Source organism: Callospermophilus lateralis, chromosome 5 (genome assembly GCF_048772815.1).
Source record: "Callospermophilus lateralis isolate mCalLat2 chromosome 5, mCalLat2.hap1, whole genome shotgun sequence".
NCBI lineage: Eukaryota > Metazoa > Chordata > Mammalia > Rodentia > Sciuridae > Callospermophilus > Callospermophilus lateralis.
The window spans coordinates 37,968,698-37,984,667 of record NC_135309.1 but is presented as its reverse complement, the minus strand read 5'-3'; the positions used below and the strand labels follow the sequence as shown (position 1 = coordinate 37,984,667).

The 15,970-nt window shown below is 45.3% G+C and overlaps 1 protein-coding gene across 1 annotated transcript in view; it reads left to right on the top strand.

The window, feature by feature from the left end:
- The first annotated feature begins 368 nt into the window (after positions 1-368).
- Col23a1 (collagen type XXIII alpha 1 chain) overlaps positions 369-15,970 on the top strand; it is a 358,601-nt gene continuing 342,999 nt past the window's right edge. Inside the window, exon 1 of the mRNA XM_076855794.2 lies at positions 369-677. Within this exon, the coding sequence (XP_076711909.2) occupies positions 375-677 (303 nt within the window). The 5' untranslated portion in view covers positions 369-374. The remainder of the gene's footprint in view (positions 678-15,970) is intronic.

The window sequence follows — 15,970 nt, the reverse complement described above, 5'->3', positions numbered from 1 at the left end:
AGCCCGGCGCCCGGGCCAGGTGAGGGCTGAGGGCGCGCTGCGCACTGGGTCAGTCTGGCTCACCCGAATGGCTCTCAAGAGCTGACTCCCTTCTGGCCCCCGCCCCTCGCCGAGGGAGAACGACCAGGCCGCTCCTCCCCTGGGTGGGTCCCGGCTCCTTTTCTGGCAGGGTCTATTTGCATAGAGGAAACTGTCCAAAGTGGCCGCTGTGGAGGAGCTGGCGAGGAGAAGGGGGCGTGCGCCGCGATCCGCTACTACCCGAAGGCCAAGCCCCGCGCTGGGCCGTCCTCGAGCCTCGGGCTCTCCTGTGCGCTCAGTCTGCTGCCCCAGTTCTGCGCGGTACCCTCGGAGAGCCCTCGTGCGACAAGCGCGCCATGAGCCTAGGCGAGCGCGCCGGTGTTGGCGGCAGCGGCGACGACGCGCAGAAGAGCAGCCCCGCTGGGAGCGGAGGCGGAGGGCGCCCCGCGACGACCGCCGGGTCGCGGGCGGTGAGCGCGTTGTGCCTGCTGCTCTCCGTGGGCTCGGCGGCCGCCTGCCTGCTGCTGGGCGCCCAGGCAGCCGCGCTGCAGGGCCGGGTGTCGGCGCTCGAGGAAGAGCGGGAGCTCCTGCGGCGCTCGGGGCCGCCGGGCACCCTGGACGCCTGGGCCGAGCCGCACCTGGAGCGCCTGCTGCGCGAGGTAAGGCGCTCGGGAGCGGGGCAGGGGTGGTCCCACCGGTATCCGGGGACGGGGGAGCTGGGGGAAGGTCAATGCTCCGAGAGCCAGGGGCGGCGTGTCTGTTGCCCTGAGGAGGGGTCGCCCTGGGGCTGGGCGCTGTAGAGGACATCTAGGAGGCCCACACCGGGATGGAGACTGGGGCTGCCGACCCAGAGTGGTCCTGCTGTCTTTGCTCCCTCCTCAGAATCTTCTGCCAGGGTTTGCGGATAGGGGGAAAGAAAGCCAAAAGAACCATTTAGGGGAACAGCAGGGGAAGGGAAAATTAAGACCACAGACTTGGAGTAACTGTCCTGGGAGCTGGTCTTCTCAGTTGTGTGCACTCGGACACAGGACTTCCCGCCTGCGGTGGAGAGCCCCAGATGATGACAAGGCTCACGCTGGAAGTGTCCGCAGACTCTAGTTCCCATCACTGGTCTACCTGAAGCAGCTGGTGGCCACAGTAGAGGGAAACTTCAGACAAGCTTCAGGGTCTTGGAGGGGTCGCATTAGTCCTAGGTGCTAACTAAAGTTTGGAAACTAAAGTTTGGAAGCAGCTCCATCCTGGATATGCTGTGCCCCCAGGCTGCCGTGACTGAGTGCGGTGTCCACATTAGCTGGGTAGGTTGAGCGGAAGTAAAAACAAGGCCCGACATCTGCATTCTGGTTTCCAGTGATGCCACCTGAGCAGTGGGGACGCATCACATCCTGAGTTGTCACACCTGTAATGCGAATTTGATCCATCCCCCAACCCCAGGTTGGTAATGTCCTGTGAGTCTCTTTCGTCTAAAGAGTTAGGATTGCTGTCTTCAGAGCAGGAGCCACATTTGGGACCTCAAAGTTGGTTTTAGTTTCCGAGTTTGGTGCATTAGTTCTCCCCATAGAATAGGAACAGGCACCAATGCCCTGGCCAGAGCTGCTTTTGGCCTTGCCATCTCCCCTGCCTGAGTGGACTCTTCCTCTTGGGAAGGGTGGCTACCCAAGATCCCAAAGGACATCCTCAAGTGCTGTAGGAAATGAGGCAAGTGTTTCATGGTAGAGGACAGGGAGGGCAGGCCTGTTACCACCAATTCCCTAAACCATAGCCTACTGTCATCCTTACTAATATGTCACACTGTGTAGAGCTGGAGGTGTAGCTCGGTGGTAGAGTGCTTCTTTAGCATGAGCCAGGCCCTGGGTTCCATCCACGCCACCAAACATATATTGCACTCTGTATCCATTGTCAAGTTAATCTGGCATCTTAGGGAGAATGGAAGAACACATATCATACCTCCTTGTTCATCACACCTATTTCTTAGTCATTTTAAGCCAGTTTTACATCTATTTTACTTGATTCTGGGCAAAATTGCTGTTTCCTAAAATGATTTCCTCTTTTCCCCCTTGAAAGTGCATACAGACTTCAAAAATTTCCCCGAACCCTGCTGGCAACTCCTGGCAATAGTTTTATAATTGTTGTCTATTATCTTTTGGCAAATCCCTAGAGACCAGGGTGTTGAATTGATTTATGGAGGGCCCGTAAAGTTTCTACCTGTGAATGCTATAACTGCAGCTGTTCTTTCTATCATGAGGCCCTGCGGACTTAGTAAAAATAAACCACAAGCCCTTATTGAGTAAATCAGAAGGCCTGGTAAAACCTCTTAACAAGGAACTTAACAAATTATGTCTGTACTAATAGGGATGGGGGGTCTTGGGAAAGTAGCCTCTGCTCAGAAATGTTGATTCTTTAGTCCTGAACTTCAGTGGGGAAAGACTACTTCATCACACTTCTGCCAGAATGTTACTTGGGTGGACTGTAGTGATTGAATAATGATTTAGAGGACAGAGATGGTTTAGTGGACAGAGCTCAGCTGCCCTCTCCTCCTTCTCCTCCTCCTCTCCCTCCTCCTTCTTTCTCCACCTACTAACCCCTCCCCTTCTCTCCTCCCTTTCTTCCTTTCTTTCTTTCCCCCCCACCTCTCTCTACCACTCTTGATTAGAAAGGCAAAGGGAAATTTTAGAATCCTGAGATTCCTACTCAAGATTTTGCTATACCCTTGGACACATCATACTACTAACTATGCAGAGTTCAGTATCTGGGGTACTTGTGTTGTGCTTGCCCACCTTGCCCTGCCAGTGGAGAGTCAGAGATGGCTCCATGTGGATACCAGTTGGTATTGAGCTTCTGGTTGTTGAGGTGTCCCCCGTGAGTGGGCATCTCTCTTTCTGGACATCAATCAATTCTTGCTACTAGCTGTGCTTCTTGTAAATGTCGCTGGATGGGAAATGTACACAGCTTTGTGACAGTGAGTTCCCTGGCTGAGATGAGGGTACAGTGAGAGGCCCATTATGGGGAACCAGTAATTGGCTTTAAATAGATGTGTAGTTACTTCTTTGAACCGCTAGATACAAAGGATAACTAAATATCAAACTAAAAATCTGTAAGGGAAGAATGTTTGTACTTGAACTTTTTTTTTTTTTTTCTAAGCTCAGATTTGTTCTCAGTGGAGCCTCTTCTAAGCCAGTGCTGAAGCGATTATGTGTGAAGGTGCCTGTGGCTTGTTTTTTACCAACAAACTCATTTTCAGAGTACCAAAGGCAGAAATCCTGCCCAAATTTTAAAAAATCCTTGCCAACCACACACAACTTTAATGTCAGGAAAAAGAAAAGAAAGCCAACAAAAGCCACTGTTAGGAGGAGACCCACTCTCCTTGTTCCCTTGGGAACAGAACTGTGACATAAATTTTTCTGGGACTGGCTGATGTGCCTGATAATGTAGATACAGAAGCTACAGAAAAGGAATATTCTTGTTATTGCTTGATTATTAAAGACCCTTCCCATGGAACAAAAGGGAATAAATGGTTTTTAGGATATAAACACAAAATTTCTGAGCAAGACCCATTCATGATAGCGTCTCCAGTGTAATTTGAAAATATTGATACAAAACAAACATTTGATATTTCACTATGAAAGTGCTGTTAAGTAGGTTGCCTAATTAATCAGTCTTCTGGTTATTGTGTTACAAAACTAACACAAAAAGTGTTACAAAAGCTTAGGCTTTAAAGTGCATAGCTTTTATATTACAGTAAAAAATTTAATGCAAGGATTAAAGAAATATTTAGTTGTATTCAGAGGAGACCATTTCCAGCTTACAATGGATTTATTGTTGGCTGTTGGCCTTCCATTGTCCAGACCAATCAGTTTGAAAACAAGAAAAGCCCAGAGACTGGGAATAAAATTAAAGGGCTTTCTTCCCTACCATCAACTATGTATATTAGTGAAGTTTCTATCAAACTCAAAATCAGCTGTAGCTTTTCCAGACTTTGTAGAGTGTATCTACTTGTCAGGACAGCTCTGTGGTGTCCATTCTAATAAAGATGCCTATTTTTTAATCCCTGCACAACTAGAGATAGAGTATAAATCATAACTACTTTTGTTTCTTTGGCATTTCTTGGCTCCCAAACCAAAAGAGAAAAAAAAAAGTTTCCTTCCAATTACTTTCTGGCATGCTTACTTTCTCTCTCCATTCTTTTCTTGCCTAAAAAAAAATTTATTTTAAAGGCCACAGTTTGGAAGAGCTTTATAATAATAGCAGCATGTTTAGAACAGGCCAACTGTTGGTGTGTTCTTTTCAAAGTCAGTTTTTGGAATTTTTGAGTTGGATGTTTCCATAATGGCTCTGAAGATTCAAGGCACAGCTCCTGAACCGGGGGACACCGTGAGCTGAGTGAATTCCTAACCAGGAGGCAGAGCAGGGCAGAGCAGATGCAGCTTCTCATCAGCTGGGGAGAGTTTTCAGATCTGTCCCACTAGTTAGAGCTGTCATCCAGCCTCTTCAGCTTCCTGAGCCTCAGCTTCCTCCTCTATATGGTGGTTACCAGTAGTCACTGGTATTTCATTATAGTAATGGGAAATGAACTAGTACAATCAATGTATATACTTTTGATGGCAAGTAATAGAATATCTGAGTGTGGTTGCTTAAACATGACAGTCACTGAATTGTATAAGAAAAGCCTGGAAGAAAGTCAAGATATCTTGGGTTAGTTCAATGACTTGGTCACACCCGGGTGCCAGATTGCATCTGCCATTCTCTTGTCCTTTCCTCATGAATGCAAGATGGCTGCTGTAGCTCCACACATGTGTCTTTAAACCAGAATAGCCAAGGTTGGGAAGGGAAAAAGGAAAAAGCTTTTTGTGAAACTTTTTCTTTTATTTAAATCAGGGGGAAAAACTTTCCCATTATCTTTCTGTAGAATACTCTTATAGCCATCAGCCCAAACTAGGTCACATGGTCACCACCCTTTCACTGGCAAGGGTAATGGGGTTGCCAATAAAGAGGCTTTGGCCAATCTTGATTCATCGCCTGAGGCTGGGCACATTGCCACTGGAATAGAATTGAGACTTTGTTAGGAAAGAAGACTGGGAATGGCTATTGGGGAGCAACCAAGAGTGTCAGCCAGGTCCTACAGAATGCTGTCACTACTGTCACTCCAGGGGAGGACAAGATGTCCTCCAAGGAGAAACGAGTCAATGATGGGGAGGCAGTCATTTTTTGTCCTGTCAACTTTAACAAGTATGTTTTCCTTTCACTTTGGTGTTTCCCAAACTCCACACTTTGGGAACACTCTCCAACCACAAAATTGATGTCTCTTTCAAGATTCTGCTCTCCACATCCAGCTCTGCCTCCAGACATAGTTGAAGGTTGAGATTCTCTCTGGCACAATCCTAGTCTTTATAGTTGTATTTGTCCATTCTCTGTTACTATAATGAGATACTTGGGGCTGGGCCATTTATCAAGAAAAGAGGTTTAGTTAACTCACAGTTTTTAGAGGTAAGGTCCAAACAGCATGGTGCAGGCTCTGGTGAGGACCCTCCTGACTATGTCACATAATGATGGATGGCATTACAAAGTTAAGAATGCATACAAGTGGGCGAGATTATTTAATGAGACCAGAAGTCAGAGCAGGCAGGGGTTCTTGACATAAGAACCAACTCAGGGGTCCCATGAAATACTCTTAATTCCTCCTAGGTTTACCGCCTCCAATAACTTAAAGACTTCCCACCAGATTCCACCCTTTAAAGATCCTGTCTCCTCCTAATGTTAGCACAGACCAAGCTTCCAACACTTGGGGGACAAACTACATCTGAGTCATATGACCTTTAACCCTTGGGTGGATGCCGTTCTGACCTCAAAGTGACTGGCTAGAGTGGCCCCACACTGAGAGTGGCACTCCAGGGCTCTGAAGGCTGACTTTTTTTCTGGCATATGCAGGGAATGATAATATTTCACATCACTCTGCCGGAAGTAGAAGAGGCTACTCAGATGGAGGAAACTGACGCAGCCCCTCCAAGCACCAAGGAGATCAGTTGACCCAGAGCTCATGGAGGGAGCCCCTGTGCCTGGGCAGCACTGCTTCCCCCTCAGCCCTGCCCCTCCCAGTCATGGGTCTCCTTGGCTGTCTCTGTAGCTGATGTCACTGCAGACTTCAAATCCCCTTCCAGAGCGTGTGCAGTGAAGATCATGGTCCCCAGAGCAGGAGGATGTCCTTCTCATTGGGTTCAGCCTTTCTAGATGCCTTTGGGCCCTGGTACCTTCATACAACAATGTGGCAGGCCCACCCCTCCGAGGGCCTTGGATTTCAAAGGGAATTGATGGCTTGAGTAACCAGGAAGCCCAGGTGAATGTCTTCTGGACCTAGAAGAGGCATCTTGTTTGGGGTTTCTTTGTATTGGCTCCATATTTCTCAAGGATGTCCTCGTTCTTCCCATGAGGTGCCTGAGAAGCTCCCAGAGTCTCCAAAGTCATATTCATAGCTTTAGAGTTTCTCTTTTCCAACAGTCCTGACAGAAGTCACCTGATTCTCTCTGTTGGTCCAATATGAATTACCTGTGTGCATCACTAAGACCAGCCAGACAGCCTCTCTGACCAGCCAGGTTCAGGGGTGTGTGTGTGTGTGTGTGTGTGTGTGTGTGTGTGTGCACTGAAGGGACTGAGAAGTAGAGGATGTGCCCAAAGGACAATTCAGTTTTGTTTTGTGCATTGCTGAGGACCAAACCCAGGACTCACACGTGTTATGCAAGTGCTCTCTCACGGAGCTCCATCCCAGCCCCCAAAGGACAATTCCAAGTGCTGTTATTAGAAGAAGGGAGAGAGGACATGAGGCCAGAAAAACCAATAGGTAACCATCCAAGAAATAATAAGAGAGAGGTTAGAACCATGCTCTGGAAAAACCCACCTCCGTGGCTCAAAATCCAGCAAAAGGACTTTTTATCTACTAGGATATGCAATAGGGCTCTTGTTCCATAAAGGTTCATGTGTGTGGGTAAATTTGGGTTTATCTGTGGCAATACTGAAATCTGTACTTCCCTCTGGATTAATGAGCTTACAAAATGTGAGCTTTCCATGTTACAGGATCATTCAAAAATCTTAAAAATTGCCTGCAACAACCTTATGAGACAAGACCGGTTATGGCTGTTTCACAGAAATGTCACAGAGGTGGACGTTCAGGGCACACAGGACCAGGCCTGGGCTCCCTTGGGGCTTGCAGGGTGCCTTGCAAGAGAGCATAAGAAGGATATTTGCATCCACTGTCCCTTTGTGTGAGTTCTGTGTCCAGCCTAGGACAGTGTGCCTGGGCTCACATCAGGGCCACCTGCTCTGGAGATCCCTATTCCTTGACCCATTGCCATTGGCCTCTCAGGCAGTATTCTGCAGAGGAGCAGACTCTAGTCCTCTGGCTAATTGAGGAATCTTGGGGGGCATCTCAAATCCCAGGGAAGAATGAGATGCATGTGGCTGGGAGGCCGCCACAGCCTTGCCTGGCACCATCTGCTTTCGTGACTTTTGGGGACCTGAGTTTGGAATAGGAAAATGCTTCAGGGTGGAGGAGGAAAGTTCAGGGTGAGGAGACAGAGGCCACACTGCCCATGGGCTGTGTGGCCCAGGCAGGTAGTCCCATCCCGCAGTTCTCTGGTTGGGAGGAAGGGCTTATACTCAGACTCATCCAGAGAAGCTGAGATACAGAGTAAAAAAGAGAGGGCTTAGTGGAAATAGTCACTGCAGCGGAGGATGAGCTCTGTTGCAAAAAAAGAAATGACTCCATGACACTTGTTAAACAGAAAAGAATGATTTAATGATACCAGTTAAAGCTCAGCAAGGCCAGCTTTATTTAGGGCCAGCCTAATAGGTAGTGGGGTTTTGCAGTGGGAGAGAGACTGGGCACAACTCCAAATCCAGCATGGGCAGTGGGGATTTAAAGCAAAAGAGCAGGGGGTAGCTTAATAGATGGAGAATGACTAAGAGGAACCTCAGGGATCAGGGGGATTCTGGTTAAACCGACCTAACAGGCTGTGTGTGTGCACGTGTGCATGCGCATATGTGCATGCGTGTGATGCTGGGAATGGAACCCAGGGCCTCATGCACACTAGACAAAAGGCTCTACCACTGAGTCACTACCCTGCCTGCTAACAGGATTCTTGCTAAAGACAGATCAGGGTGGACCTCAGCTGGGTGTGAGGGGTGTTTTAGTTTGGATCTTGAGTGTCCCCCAAAGGCCCATGTGTTGAGACCTTGGTTGCCAGTCTGCAGTGCTATTGGAAGGTGGTAGAACCTTTAGGAGGTGGGGCCTAGTGGAAGGAAGTTAGGTCATTGGGGGCATGCCCTTGAAGGGGATATGGGCCCCCAGCCCCTTCTTGTCTCTTTCTCTTTGCTTCTTGGCTGCCACAAGGTTAATAGACCTCCACTATGTGTCCCCACCATGACATACTCTACTGCCACGGGCCCAAAAGCAATAGGGTCAAGTGACCATCGACTGAAACTTCCAAAACCATGAGCCAAAATAAACCTTTCTTCCTTATAAAGTTGATTATCTCAGGTATTTGTCACAGCAACAGAAAGCTAACATAGTGGTGGATGAGGAACCTGATATGAAATCAAAGATGGGTCTTTCTTGCTAAATTGACCTGGCAAGGTTCTTTGCTAAAACTGGATTTTAGAGGGATGGGCATGATGGGCCTAAAAGAAGGATCATGAACCTAACCACTGTTTAGTGGAGCAGGAATCTTTATCAGCTTTGAGCAGTGGATTCCAGTATACTTTGCTTGCAGAGCCTCACAGAGCATTGGTATAATCCCACACCTTCAGAGAAGCCTCTCCCTCAACACAGATGTCTTACGTGTCTTTCCCTTGTTGCTCAATAACTCTAACCCTCTCTGTGAGGCACTAACAGGTTGTTGGTGAGAGGTTGGGTTCTATCAAATTTGCTCTTTGTTGGGCAGCAGTTGCCCCTCAGTATCCACTGGGGGGATTAGTTTCAGGACCGCCCCCCCTGGATACCACAACCCACGGATGCTCAAGACCCTTATATAGAATGGCACAGAATTTGCATAGAACTTTCACACATCCTTCAAATCATTTGTAGATGACTTGTAATACCTTATACAATGTAAATGGTGTGAAAATAATTGATATATTTTATTGTTTAGGGGATAATGACAAGAGGAAAAGCCTTTAGGTTTTCAGCACAGATACACCTCTTCTTCCCCAAATACTTTTGTCTTTTTTTTTTTTTCCTGATTTGGAACTGGGAATTAAACCCAGGGCTTCATGCATGTGAGGCAAGCACTCTACCACTGAGTTATATTCCATCCCGGCAAATACTTTTGAACCATGGCTAGTTAAATCAGCGCATCAGATGTGAAGGGTTGACTATCTCAGGAAATAGCATGCCAGCTTGGCTATCTTCCATCCCTCTTTTTTCTTTTGGTAGAATAACCAAAATGTATCTTGATTTCACAGAATCAGTGTTACTGATAATCCTACCAGCTAAAAAAATGGCTATTTAACTTTTTGCACTGATAATCCTACCAGCTAAAAAAATGGCTATTTAACTTTTTGCATAATCCCTCCCAATCCTAGTTCATGGACAGATTTGCACTCAGCCAGTTTTAACCACAGAGTACATACCATTTGCATCTTGCATGTGTTTTTAAACATTACCTCACAAAACTTTTTCAAGGTGATACATGATCTTTCTGGTCATGTTTAATGACTGCATATTATTCCATCCAGGAAATGTGTATCCAACTATCAACATATCATTTAGGCCTCCTCTAAATATTTATTAGCCCAAAATGTGGTGCCATCCGTGGCTTCATGAGGAAAATTTCTTACTTTGGTTTTCTTTGGGATGTAGAATAACTGGATAAAGAAGAATGTCCTTAGGGCTTTGTTTTTTTGTTTCAATTTGAGAGTGTCTGTGTTGCCTTTGCAGAACATTTTTCCCTGTTGTGATATTCTGAAGCTATGGCACCATTCTGAAATCTTGTTTCGAGTTTTATGATGGGCAAAGTGGATTCAGTCTGTCTTGTAAGCTGAATTTGTCATTGTTGAAAGCAAAAAAGAAAGCTTTACCATAACACATGGGAAAAGTCAGTCTGAAGATCTCATCTCAGAATCAGGCTCCTTTGTCGGTTTGGTGCACAGATCTTTGCTGAATAGCATTTAGCAGTGTAAGCCACCAGGCCTGGTCTGCACTGTGACTTCTAATTATGTGAACAAATGTAAATCAATTTGAGAAAGTTCTCCAGAGGCCACACACGACCTGCGGCTCTTGCCCCTTCGATTTTCTCCATGTGTAGAATCAGGATTAATCTTCAATTGTTGACACAAACACCCAGAAAACATCCCTTCATGGTGTTCAGAAACATATTTCATGTACCAATGGCATGAACCATTGGGAGAAAAAATTAGGTCTGCAGATGGAGCTTTAAAGAAAGTCATGTCACTATACTCCTGGAGGCTATAGGGGAAAACAATTGAGAGATTTTCTTTTGTGTGGTGCTGGGGATGGGACCCAGGTCCTCACACATGCTAGGCAAATGCTCTACCATTGAGCTATACCCCCAGCCCTAAGTGCTTTTCTGAGAAGGGCAGCCACAGGCTCCTGGTGACCGTATACATATAAATTTGGATAATCAGGTATCCCAACTCCTAATCTCGAATTCTTTCCACGTCCTCATGGCAGACCCACTAGAAGGAGCAAATTTAGCTTTGAGTGTCAGAAGCAGCAGTTTTTTTGTTTTTGTTTTTTTTTCCTTACAAATGTGGACGTCCTTGACGACATCTGTAAATGATGGACGTGTAGGGTGGCAAGAGAGACATCAGCTTTAAGCAGACCCAGGTTCACATCCCAGCTCCACCATTTCCCAGCTGTATGACTTCAGAACACTGAGTTTTTCTGAACCTCAGTTTGATCCTCTGATCAAGGGATTATATAGTCCGTGCCTCACAAGGTTTCCATAGGACTTAATAAGGTGCCCTGTGCAAAGCACTCAGTGCACCATGCATACTCTGAACATGGCTGTACTTTTCAGAACATTCTTTCCGGAATCTAGAAGGAATGTCTATTCTGTGGGCTATTTGAAGAGGAGGTCCCCTGGTTAGAGGGCTGACCTTAAGCTCCCCTAACACTGGGGTACTGCCATCCTATTAAAGCTGTACAGATGCAAAAAAAAAAAAAAAATATTAACACACATCCAGTCTGAGTCAACGGACAGAAGAATGTGACCTGGTTGTTGAAGGAAGGCAAACACTGAATTGGCTTCATAGTCCCCATATTTTGATTTTTAGCCTCTTTTGAGAACAATAAGATTTCCCATTAAAATTTTTATATTTATGACAAATAAGTCATATTGTTCATGAAAATAATTATATGAATTTGCCATTGTGAAAGGGCACACCAACACCTAATCAATTTGCTTAAATTACAGGATAGTCTGGTTTTGTGATTATGCAATAAGGCACAAACACCCCTAAATACTCGTGATTAACCTGGTGAATTAGAGGCTTCACACATCTGCTTCAATTCACATTGGCAAGTGGAACATTTATTTTCCTGATGTAGCCATGAAATTGGAGGATGCCAGGTCGGGGGGTAGGAGGAATGTGTGTGCTTTCAAATGGGTAAAGCGAGCTTCTAAAGTAGAATGTGCTTCCAAATTTGAGTTGTGAAACAAATCATAAAGCAATTAGAATGCATTCTGGCATTTTTAAAAAGGCAGTTCAACTTGCATCCTTCAGTAAGTCACATCATACAAAGAAAGCGGGGTCTGTTCGTTTATTTAAACTGTGCCTTTTTGTGTGACGTTTGGGCGGTTATCATCCACGGCATCTTGTCTTCAGACCCATGCTGTGGAGTGGCCAAACGAAGGACAAGTTCCCATGATGGCACTGGGACTAGAGAAGGTGAGTGTGAGCTAGTATAAGAGGGCGAGTGTGTGTATGTGTGTGCGAATGTGTGGGTGTACATTAGTGCATATGAGAGTCTGCGTGCATATTGGGCATTCACATGGGTGAGAGACTTTGTGGGATTCCTAGATGGGACCAACCTGACCTTACTGTCTCTCCGTAGAAGTCTTTCCGCCCACATCCCCCTTCATTGGCTGCATGGCTCCTGCTGTGGGCTTTAGAGTGGGGGCACCTGGGATTTGAGTCTGGGGCTGCCTCTGAACCCACAAATGTTCTGGGACAAATTCCTTGGCTTTCCCAAGGGTGTCAGTATCTGCTTCACTCTGTTTGTGTGAAGATGAAGTGGTGCACCCTCCCCAGGACAGCCCTGGCAGGGCATAGCAGAGCCATCAGTCTCCCACCTACCATTCCTTGCCCTGCTAATCCTGGCAGCTGGGTGGCTTCCAGGACTGTTAACATCCAGTGCAGAGGGAACGTCTCGGGGAAGATCCTCCAAGTCCTTCCCATTCCTGTTCTGAGGCTCCAAACTCAGGCTTGGCTTTTAGTGATGTGGGCTGGGAAGAGGTACCGAATCTATGGGAGGTACCAGCTAAGGAAATCCTGCAGATGATTTCTTCACTGGACTTTATTCTGTTCCCTTCTTTTCAATCCCATTAACTTCTTAAAATACAGTCATCCCTTGGTATTCATGGAGGATCAGTTCTAGGAACCCCTGTCGACAGCAAAATCTGCAGTTGCTCAAGTCCCTTATATAAAAGGCAAAGAAATGCACTGAACCTATGCATGTCCTCTCTATGCTTTAGATTACCTCTAGATGATTTAGAGTCCCTGATACAATATTAATGCTGAGTAAATAGTTGTTATACTGTATTGCTTAAGGAATGGCAAGAAAGAATCTGTATGTGTTCAATACAGACTCAATTAGAAAAATATATTCTTCATACACTGTTGGTTGAATCCACAGATGTGGAACCCATTGATCCAGAGGGCTGACTGTAGTTACAGATCTGCTTCTCTCAGTCCTGCCATTTCACAGCCAGGCCAGTCTGGCCATTGCTGCCTTGCTCATTTTCCTACATATTTCTCTGTGGTGTCTGCCTCATCAACCATTGTTACCATTTGGATCTTGAAGGTTCTCCCAAAGCTCATGTGTTAAGGCTTGGTCCCCAGTGTAGCAATTTTCAGAAGTGGGGCTTTGGGGAAGTGATTGGACCATGAAGACTCTGATCTCATCAATGGATCCATCCATTGGCGGGTTCATAATCAAATGGTGTTGGAAACTGCAGAAGGTATGGCATAGTTGGAGGAAATAGGTCACTGGGTTCTGCCCTGGAAGGGCATCTCTTGTCCCCAGGCCCTTCCTCTCCCTCCCCCGGCCCCTGCTTCCTAGAATCCATGGGGTGAGCAGTCTTCTCCACTACATTTTCCCACGGCCATGATATTATTCTGCTTTGCCTCAGGCCCAAAGCAATGGAGTCAGCCAATCTTGGACAGAAACCTCTGAAATCATGAGCTAAAACAAATCTTTCCTCCTTTACAGTTGATTTTCCTCAGGTGTTTTGTCACAGTGATGTAAAGCTGACTAACTCAACCATTAATGCCTCCAACACCCATGAGCTGAGGAAGTCAGCCAGGCTCCCAACGTCCTTGCAGCCTCCTCTCTGTCCCCTTCACTTCAGTCTCCATAGCGTCTGGTGAGTAATCTGAGGAAGGCAAATGGAGTGGCAGTGAGATTGCCTGCAAGACCCCATCTGCATTAGTGTGCTAGGGCTGCCATAGGAAAATATCACAGTCTGGGTGGCTTAAGTGACAGAAATTTATTTTCCCATAGTTCTGGAGGCTGGAAGTCTGACATCAAGGTGTTGACAGGGTTGGTTCCTCCTGAGGCCCCTTGGCTTTCAGATGGCTGCCTTCTTGCTGTATTTGCCCGTCATCTTCCCTCCATGTGTGACTGTGTCCCAATCTTCCCTTCTTGGGACACCAGGCCTATTGGATTAAGGTGTACTTTCATGACCTCATTTTACCTTTATTATCTCTTTAATGCTCTCGTCTCCGAATCCAGTCACATCCTGAGGTAGTCAGGTTGGGACTTCAATTTACAAATTTGGTGGGGGATGCCATTTCAGAAGGTGCTGGCTGTGACGTGAAGGAGGTTTGGTGCCCGTATCTTGAGCAGCCTGAGGGCTCCCCTTAACGTGCCAAAAGCTAGCATGGAAACTGTCTATTGCCCCCCAGTAGGTCTGTTGATGGGATTTCTTTCTGTCAGCCTGATGTGGTGAGCCCCTGAAGGCGGGTTCTGACGAGAAGCAATGTGCGCCTTTGAAAAATAATGAATAGGAACATGAACGAAGGATTACTGAAGAATTGTGTTTTGTTTGTAGACCAGCCCTTTCAAAACATGCTCATGTATTTCGAGACTGAGCAGGGAACCTTCAGGAAATATGTTTGCTGATGTGGTTTGGAAGAGAGTCACTCAGCGTGCCGATGGGAGTCACTGATTAAATCCACATTCCTTTGAGAAAAGTTCTGCAGCTCCTGCCAAACGCCTGGGCTGGCCCGGTGCTCTCATACTTTGTCTTGGCCACCACTCTGTGGGGGAGATTTTACCTGGCATTGAGGAGGCATCCAAAGCTCAGTGTGATGGCTTCTGACCCCAGGACACCTACTGCACCATCCCTAGCCTGGAAGTTTCTAATTATTTATTTACTTATTTTTAGGTATAATTAACTACCTTAATCATATAACTTGATAAATTTTGACAAAGATGGATGTGCACATACATGAAACCTTTTGCAAAGCCAAGAGAGTGAACATACTTACCACCCTTGAAGTTTCTTTCTGTTTCTTTGAATTCTCTTTCTTCCATCCCTCCCTGGGGTACCTGACAGGTACCACCAATTTCTGTTACTGCTGATCCATTTTTATCATTCAGGATTTTTATACAAATGGAATTATGTACTTTCTTTCCTTTCCTTTTTCCTTTCTTTTTTTTTCAATCAATATAATTATTGAGAGTTTTAAAAATATTTTTGCTTTAATAGTTATGCAAACAACTAATTCTACACAGTATTCAATTCACTATTTTTATTACCCACTAGTATGTCATTATATGAATGAATATACCATCATTTGTTTACCCATTCACCTGCTGATGGACATGCGGATTATTTCCAGTTTGTGGTTATTACAAATGAAGCAACTATGAACATTTATATGCCAGTTTTTATATGGACATATGCTTTCATTTCTCTTGGGGATAAATACCATTCAGTTGATCATTTAATAGTTTCATGTTTAACTTTTTTGCATGATTAACTTTTAAGAAACTGCTAAATTTTTGTTTGAAGTCATCAAATCATTTTACATTCTCACCAGCAGTATATCAGCATCCCAATCATCCATATACTGTCTCCTTTCTCTAGCTGCTTTAAAGAGCTTTTCTTGATCTTAGTTTTAAGCAATATGATTATGTCTTGGTGTAGTTTCCTTATTGCTTATTTTGCTTGGGTTTTCTTGGACCTGTGGATTTATAGTTTTCATCAAATCTGAAAACATTTTGACCATTACTTCTTCAAATATTTTTTCTATTCTATTTTGTCAAATATTTTTTTTTCTATTCTCCAATTACTTGTGACTCCAATTACTTTTAGTGATGCCCCACAGTTCACTGATTTTCTTCTCTCTTTTAAACAGTAGAAAAACTAGGAATAGTAGGAACCTCAACATTGTAAAAGCTATATGTGCTAAACCCAAGGCCAACATCATTCTAAATGGAGAAATATTGAAAGCATTCCTGCTAAAAACTGGAACAAGACAAGGATGTCCTCTTTCACCACTTTTATTCAACATCATCCTTGAAACTCTAGCCAGAGCAATTAGACAAAAGAAAGAAATTAAAGGGATACAATCGATAAAGAAGAACTCAAACTATCACTATTTGCTGATGACACGATTCTAGAATTAATAACAAGAAAACTTCTAGAACTAATAACTGAATTCAGCAAAGTAGCAGGATATAAAATCAACACCCATAAATCAAATGCATTTCTATACA